Source organism: Tympanuchus pallidicinctus, unplaced genomic scaffold (genome assembly GCF_026119805.1).
Source record: "Tympanuchus pallidicinctus isolate F22 unplaced genomic scaffold, pur_lepc_1.0 scaffold17, whole genome shotgun sequence".
NCBI classification, from domain to species: Eukaryota; Metazoa; Chordata; class Aves; order Galliformes; family Phasianidae; genus Tympanuchus; species Tympanuchus pallidicinctus.
The window spans coordinates 4,930,743-4,939,513 of NW_026294690.1; the positions used below are offsets into that span (position 1 = coordinate 4,930,743).

An 8,771-nucleotide genomic window follows, 5' to 3' on the forward strand; every position below is an offset into this window, starting at 1 on the left:
ATTGTTTATAGGTACTCCAAGTCAGAAAAATATTTAATCACTTGCAGGTACTTAAATGCTTTTAGGGTTTATAATTTCAGGTCACTGTGATTCCAGGACTAACTGATGGCCAGATAATCTAAAATGAAGCTATAGATGCAGGATCTAGGCACTTACAGAGCTTTGAAAACTGGAACCTAAAGAAGAAATCATTTTCTTCTTTACCTTGGAAATATTAAAGTATAAAGAGGAGAGCAGAAGAAACTCATAGACTAGTGTCATTATTGAATATGGTCCTCTCTGAAGGAAATTGGACTTTTCCTGAGCTAAAATAGTGGTCATACGAAGCCAGTTGAGGTAAATTCTCAGGAGACAAATCTGCAGCCTTAATGCTTTCTGTAGTATACTAAATCCCCACTCACTTCTCTCTGCTACTACCCTGCAGCATTAGCTCTTGCCAAACCTAGATCCCACTCATATGCTTACAAACATTGTGGCACATGGACACAGAGAACTGCCCACTGGAGTAGTAACACACTTAAATACCTACCAATTTCAATGAAATTACAATCAACTGTCTGGTCTAAGAAACCTGTAGGATATAGCAGCTGTTTCTCCATCTCCACGCTTTGGCCAACTTATTGTCTTTCCCTCAGCATAAGCTTCCTTGCATCTCTACTCAGCTATGCCCAAGGGTTTTGGGTTTCTGCACAACAGAATATAGGTTTCTATGAGCAAAATTAGTTTCTGACATCTGCATCACACCTGCAAGCAAGTAAATTGAGTGGGAAAAGCTATGATGTCAATGGCTGCATAGGGTAGACAACCACGCTGGTGTTAAGCTCTATCATCACAGTAAGACAGAGCTCTGCATTGCTTTATTTACTGTTTTTCTAGTTCTTTGGGCATCTCTGTACCACTGTATGGAATATGTGGAACTGCAGCATTCCACATATTGTAGACTGTGACCACAGGCATGGAAGTCATAACCATCATTAAGTGTTAGGCTGTTTATGCCAAGAGCTATATTACATAGAGATGAAAATGCTTTATGGCTAACATGGAATCAAGACCCATTAAAAGGTCTTGCATGTGGATGCTGCCCTGGTCCTAGGGTCAATAAGCTGCATGGTCAGTGCAGCATCTTTCCTGAACCTTATATTCACTTTAAATTAGCATGCAATTTTAAAATAAATTACTAGAGATGAAAATATCTTACAAAGAAGATATAATTTGGATTTTGTAATTCCCACTATTTGTTTTGATGTAACCCATAGAAGTTCCAGCTCTGCAAGTCCCAGTTAGAGTTTCTTACTTTCCTTAAGTAGTTCATCTCCATCTATATGATGGTGTTTTTTAATGATTCATCGTACTTTGGAGAATTAATTCTGCAGCACAAGAACTCATCTTAAGTCTGTTCTGCTCATGCCAGGGAGAACTTGACAGATTAGAAAGTAGTGTCATCTACCTCAAAAGCAAGGGTTCATTCATCCAAACATTCCTGTAAATAACAGTCATCTGGACATTACGTGAGCCAGTGGTGTTTTTAAAATCCTATAGACTTTAAAATAAATGTTTTTATCTTCCGCAAACACAGAGGTATTAACATACACAATGCTTATAGACACCGGATAAAATCATTATTTTTAGAATTTCCTTACTTCATAAGGCAGCACAATAGCTATGATGCTACAAATAACTCAGTATGAACTCTTCTCACAAGCAAACAGAGGAAGTATCAGTTTAGGAAGAGACAAGGAGTTCAGAATAGATAACATATGATAATGCTTGTTTTAGTACTCTTAGTACTAGCATTAGCTTTACTTCAGATCAATAAAAATATAAACATTTCATTCAACAGGTAATTTGAAGCTCAGGCAGAATTACCTGGCTAGCAACAAAAAACCATCCAAGTTTTAACTAACCAGGTTTTATCTGAGATAAAAAGCAACAAAACCAGAGTACCATTAAGTTTGTGACCAACTTTCTTAGTTTTGGAAACATATTTATTTATGTTATCAAAAACTGATTTCTAATTAGATGATGTATTTTTTGTTTGAGACTCTCACTGTTTTATAATGTGGTTTTAATGGAAGTGTTTTAACTTCTCCCTTCTTGAGTATTCCAGATTCTGCTGTAACTTCATCACTTTTTCACTGACAGAATTTAATGGCCAGAGGTTGGCCTTGTGTATTTTTCTCCAATTTATGTGACAAGTTGAAAAGCTTTAGTAGTAAGCAGAGCATCAGCAAGCTGATTGCAGCTGGTTTTGTATGTGTAACAGCCAGCGGGAAATTACTGAATTTATTCTAGTTAGTGAAGGTGAAAAATCAAGTGTTTTAGAAGCAGACTGAAAGACTGTTAAGAATTGCTTTTGAGGTTTTCTTGAGTATGACCATTGAGCGCTAGTGCCCTGCGTGTGAGGAGTAACTTCAGCTCTCCATAGATCAGCAGACATACTTTGGCTTACTTTCTAATGATGTTCTGGGATCACTTTCAGATTCCTACCTTGCTAAGTAGCTCCTAATTTCCCTCTGCCTGTATTTTAGAAGATGTATTTGAGGATTCATTAAGTTACAAGCAGTGATTTTCAAGTTAAATTGTGTTTACATACTGTGAATATATAGCCACTTTTTTGACAGACTCAAACTTACCTATAGTGCTGCAGTTCAGATTCTAGCTGCTGAATGTAAACTTGCAAACGTGGCACTTCGTTAGCTTTCACTTCTAGCTCCTTCACTTTGCCAAGACTGTTACGGACTGCCTGTCTCGCCTCTTCCACCTTTTTCCTCATTTCTGCTTGTTCCCTCTTCAGGTTACGGTTGCAGTCTTCCAGACTGACTAGTGCTTCCTGAGAGCTCTTCAGCTCTCGTTCTAGTTCTTGATTGAATCTAATTGCTTCTTCGATTTGCCCATCCCTGGAGCTCCGGATGAGTTCTACTTCTTTCAGGACACTCTGAAGGCACTTGGTCTGGGAGTGGTTCTGTGTCAACAGTTTCTTACTCCCTATAAAACAGGTTCCCTCTTCCTTATGGTTAGCGTGGCTTTTCCGCAGTCCTACCTATGTTGAACAGGAGCATAAAACAGGGACAAATTTATGTATTTTAAAACAACTGCCATTTTAATCAAGACTGAAAATGGCTTGATTGGTTTTTGTTTGTTTTCTTCAATAACATATAGGTGATCAGTGAGTAACAAACTGCCTATCTTTGCACAATGCAGAGACAAGGAAACAATCTCTGGAAGAAAGATTTAAAATATGTATCTACAAATTTAATTTTTGAATGATGCAAGAGGAAAATTATTTTTTGCAGTAGTTTCTATGTAGCTTTAATGTCACCACATTGGTGTGTGCTCAAAAGGCAAGTATTCTGGAAAAAGGTTTCTGATTTTATTTTTTTTTTTTTAAGCTGTGCTCAGCAGAAGCAGACCAAGAGCAGCTAGTGGTTCTGGAGCTCTCTCTCACCTTTGTGCTCCTGATTCCTCCTGGGACCTCTGACTAGTGACTTCATTTGTGTCCCTGTGCATTGCAGGGCAGTTGAACTACATGACCTTTAAAGAAGGTCCCTTCCAGCTCAAATTATTCTATGATTCTGTGATTCATGTCTGCCTCTGACTTCCCATTTGAAAACAGTAAAACTATCCTTTGCCTCTGTACTGGACACTATGAAGGTGGCCAGCCAGCTAATGCCAAGTGGCAAATATGGAGCAGCATTCCATGGCTGCTGTGATAGTATTAAATCCATCCTGATTTGAGTCACCAGGAATGGGAAACAGCCCTTGAGTGCTCTGTCTATTCTGTGCTATTTCACGCCAGAGTAATTTAACTGCTGTTAAGTATGTGCTTGTTTCACCCAAGCCAGTACAGCAGGAACAGGCCACAACTTCTGGGGCCCTGCACGGCAGCCAGGGGCTGTTCATCAGACCCCAGCAGAACTGGTTCCAGCCCTGGGCTCTGATGTCCATGCTCTGAAGAAAATACACTTCTAATGTTACCGAGTTCAAGTATTTATGAACAAGTAACTGCTTATGCAGGTATAAAGCTCCCAAAGCTGCTTCTATGAGTTAAAAAACAGCGATGTGTAAATGTTATTGAGCTGGCTGGCTGCTGCGCGACTGGAAAAAGCAGCATTATGCATACAGCTTCGTGAAACCCGTCTGCAATTTTAGCACGACGGTTTGCAGAGCGTCGCCTATGTGTAACGCTGCCACGGCTGTGAGCCTACAGCATTTCTGCCCGAAGAGCCAAGGGGGAGCGCAAACGAAGCTTCGCTCGGAGTCGCCGGGGCGGCAGCAGCCCCGAGCCGCCACAGGGCTTCGCACCCTCACCTGCAGCGCCAGGCAGCGCGCGTCGCTGCTCTGCAGGGCGGCCCGCATGTCCTCCACCAGCTCCCGCAGGCTGCCGTTCTCCTCCTCCAGCTTGGCGATGCGGTCCTCGGCCCGCTCCAGAGCCACGATCTCCTCGTAGCACTCCGGCGAGCACGGCCCGGCCGCCCGCCGCTCCGCCGCCTCCCCGCAGCGCCGCCCCGAGCCGGGCTCGGCCGCGTCCCGCCGGCGGCGGCGGCGGGGGCTGCGCAGGCGGATCTGCGTCTCGATGTGCTCGCTCTCGCGGCCCAGCGGCAGGCGCGGCACGGCGCTGCCCGCCTTGGTGCTGAAGTAGCCGCACAGCCGCGCGTGGAACTGGCGGAAGGTGAGCTCGGCAGACAGGCCGTCCCACAGCGCCGCGCACTCCTCGGGGTCGGCCGCCGCCTCCGCCGCCGCCTCCTCCAGCCCCAGCACCTGGCACAGCGTGCGGAAGTCCTCGCCGGGGATCCTGCCCTCCCCGGCGCAGTCCAGGTGGTGGAAGATCTCCTGCAGGTACTGGTCCAGCCCGGTGGCCAGCACGACGATCTCGTTCTCCACGCCGCGGTCCAGCCCGTAGTGGTAAGCCAGGGCGCTGACCAGCCACTGCGTGCGCCGGGCCGGCCGCCCGTACGGGTCCCAGCCCTCAGGCGGCTCCATCGCGCCCGCCGACCATCCTGCCCGGCCGCGGCCCCGCCGGCAGCTGCGGCGGCTGCGCCCCGCCCCGCCCCGCCCCGCCCTGGCAGCTCTGAAACTGCTTGCACGTCCCGCCGTTGGATGAGAACAGTGATCCACCTCCACGGACTGAATAATCGAGAAAAAGCATCTTTTACAAGAAAGTCTGTTAACTGTCCTCTACAAAAGATCCTATTTTTCATCATTTAACTTGGTAGACTGGCAGCATGCAAAGCTGTTTCAATAAAGATCTCCTCCTGGTTTTTATGTTGCAAGACCCAGAGTTCCTCCCAGGAAAGTCAGTGTTCCACAGAATCAGGCTTCCTGTGTCCAAGGGCTGAGTTCTATCCACCAATGATCTTCTGTGTGTTTATGATTCAAAACAGTAGTGTGGCCTTTGATTTTACAGTAATTAGGAATCTAATGTTCAGTTTATGGATTCACTTCTGGTTTTGTGTGTTTGTTTTTTGTTCTGGGTATTCTTGTATCTTTAAAGATACAAAGATATTGTCCTCTTGTTGGAATTGATATATGATTAGTAACTTAGGTTTTTGATTGGCGTGAGGAGTGACTGGATGAACTGATAAGTTTTTTCATGTTTAACATATACGTATATATTCATTTTCAGTAGCATAGATATGTATACCTAGAAAGCTTTTTCTTAGTTTGATAACTATTTTATCACTATTTAAGGTCCACCAAATGTTCAGTGCTGGAAAGAAAGAGACAGGAAAGACAGAACGTAAACTGTGAATGCTTTTAGCAGATATTATGTAAATCCACATCTGTTATCCACACACAACAAATGGGCTGATCCCAAACACCACCTAAAGCATAAAGGCCCTGGAGCAAGACAATGCCGTAATTTAAGCTTGTTCTGGCCTAGCTAGTTTCAATTGTAAAAATATTTATCAGGTTGAAATAATTGCTTTAAAGTCTGACAGACTCCCTGCAAAGCTATAAACATGTCAGCATAAATTTTCCTTCAGCACCAGTTTCCAGTTGGGTTTCTTGGTGGTATCTCTGGGTAGAGGAGAGGCATTGTTAGCAACACTGAGGAACATTTGGGCCTTAATTGAATTTCCCATTGCCCATCTGCTATTCTTCTGTTTTAAAAGAACGAAGGGTGTAAATGGCACAATGAATCTTTGGCTTTCTGTTTTACCTCTGCATCAGCAAAATGAGCTTGTTAGAATGATGCCAACAGAGTTTCACCTCTGAAAGCAAGCAGATATTAGATAATAGCAAAAAACCCCAAGCATTTGGTCTTTGTATCTTATTTGCTTTTTCAAGAAAAGATCTGATGCTGAACATTTTTGTTTTGCATCATGTTTTTGAAAAGAAAAAACCAACAGTCAAAGCCAATAATTTAAACACTAGGCAGCTGGGCCAGAGAAATGTCCTTCCTGTAACCAGGGGTTTGGATTCAGTAGAACTGAACTTTCTTTTTGCAACTTTTTTAAAGCAAATAAGCAAACCAGTAAACAACAGCAACAGCAAGAAACAAACAAACAAACACAAAAAAAACAAACACAAAAAAAAACCCCAAATGAACAACAAAAAAAGCCAACTACAACATAAAACAACAGCATGAATTCCTACACAGCCTTTCTTCCAGTGCACCATTACTGATACCAGTCATACAGAAAAGCTTACTCTAAGTGTAATGACAACTGCTGTATTTGCTGCTGACTTCAGCAAGACTCAGGTTTTACCCAAGCCTGGCAAGGTTTGCTTGATCCCCTGCTTATTCTCTGAACTTGCCCTGATGTCAACATTTTACCCAGTGCTCAAGGACTTTCTGTTTCTAGTTCTGATTGTGCACTTCAGCATGATAGGATGTGAAAAGAGTCCTAACTGCAGATAAGAGCTGATGGCAAAGCATGGTTTGGGTGGAGTGACTGTTTCTGCAGCGTTGTGATAGTAGTTGAAAATTAGAAGTATATTGAAACACTGTGTTTGGAATTAATTAACTGGAGATTTTAAAGAGATTTATAGGTGCCACAATCAGATTTAAGTCTGCCGACATCATTGATGAAAAGCTGTTTTAAATTGTATGAGGTAACAGTGGGATTAGGAAAGGCATATAAACTGTGTTTACAGAGAAAAATGTTTTGGACTTAATTTAACTGTGCTCATGCTTCATTTCACAGTTTATATATGTGGTGGGGCCAAGGATCAGCTCGGTTTGCTTTTGTGTCTCATGCCCCAGGGTATCAGTAAGGCCAGCACTTGTGTGGGCTGTCATTGAGTCGTGCTGCACACAGCCAGAACTGTTTGGCCATGAAAGGCACTCATCTTGCTGCAAAAATCTCTTCATTACTGTAAAAATTATTTTCTGTTGTCCAGAGTTCCTCCTGACAAGAAGAAAAGTGAAAATTTAGTGCTTTTTCTGACCTATTCTAACAAAGTCATACTGTGATGCTATAGATCATTTTTTAATTGTTTGGTGCTTATGAAACAGTTGTTTTTACAAGGAACTTCAGAGATGAGCTAAAATAATATTAGTGATGTGATGTTGTTCTTGGCATATTCTTTCAATTTCTTCTAATTCCTAAAATCTTAGGCGTTGTCATCTCTTTTGTTTTGCAGTGTATTTGGAACAGCCCTGTGTGCACAACACAGTAAGAGAAAGGAGGGAAACAGGAATGTCCCTATCTGTCATGTAAGTCTGTTCCTGCTTGCAGATTTTTTTCATTTAATACAAGTGTGAGTAATTCTAACCTGTGTAATAAGGTGTTCTGTATGTTCAGCTACATGGAAACAGGAAGGAGTGTCACTAATTTAGGGAACCTCAGTGAGCTTCTGGACATAAGAAAACTGTATATACAACAAATGGAGAAGAATGGAAGTTTGAAGACTCTTGTGTGGAGCTTATTGGAAACCACTGAGGTTAATGACAGATCTTAGGTACCTGACTGCAGTTTGTTTTTTGTCCTGAGATAATACCATTGCTAATTACATTCAGGTCATTCCCTTGCTGTAATTCACTTGGAGGAAGAAACAACATTACATAGTCTACAGAGGAAACAGCTGCAGCTCTCTGAACAACCAGATGTGTTGTTTGACATTTCTTAGCTATTCAGCATCTGGAGCAGTTTTAAGGATCTTCTACATTAATTAAAGAAAAAGAAGTCTGCTGCTTTCAACTTTTATTCGGTGGTATTCATGAGATGGTTCTATTTTATTTCAGAGTAAATGGAGGGGGAAAATCACAATAATTTCCTATAGCATGACTGAGACCAGAGCATGGCTCATGGTGCTGAAGCACTGCTGGCTTTGTGCTCCTGCAGCTAGTGAGTCGGTCTGCAGTTCTCATGGAGGCTGCAGGTAACAGAGACGTGATCTGAGCCTCTGCCATGAGGTTGTGAGTCCTGTTCAGAGTATGTATCTAAATTACTTCAGAAAAGTATTTTCCTCCTAAAACAGCTGCAAAACAGCTCTGAGGACTGGAATGGAAGGCTGGTGTCTAGGATTTGGGCTTTGATCTAGAATAGGTGTGAAAGGAGGACCAAACTTATTTTAAGAGTTGGATCCTGTAGCAGAAAAGCGAAGTCACAGCATGAAACAGTGATGGAGCCCCTGATGGGAAGGCAGGGCTAATCCAGGGGAGCTCAGGTGCATACAATGCAATGCACCTGAGTGACCAGGAGGGGTGAGCCAAGATCCACCTCTTCCTCATTTAAGGGTTGGCAGTGGAGGCAAGGGGCAAGAAGTATCTCACTTGATATTCCTACCTACCTGTGGCCTTCTAAAGGTAAGCAGATTCTTTTCTT

At 42.9% G+C, this 8,771-nt stretch overlaps 1 protein-coding gene across 4 annotated transcripts in view; it reads right to left on the reverse strand.

The window, feature by feature from the left end:
* The window catches only part of EFCC1 (EF-hand and coiled-coil domain containing 1), a 50,162-nt gene extending 45,130 nt beyond the window's left edge, over positions 1-5,032 (reverse strand). For 2 of the 4 annotated variants that reach the window (XM_052678484.1, XM_052678486.1), the window contains exons 1-2: positions 4,309-5,031; positions 2,634-3,040 (exon numbers count right to left, since the gene is read on the reverse strand). In XM_052678484.1, the coding sequence (XP_052534444.1) occupies positions 2,634-3,040; positions 4,309-4,980 (1,079 nt within the window). In that variant the 5' untranslated portion in view covers positions 4,981-5,031. Of the gene's footprint in view, positions 1-2,633; positions 3,041-4,308 lie in introns of all 4 variants that reach the window. The other 2 variants (XM_052678485.1, XM_052678487.1) reach the window with 2 other exon arrangements.
* Between the last annotated feature and the right edge of the window lie 3,739 nt (positions 5,033-8,771).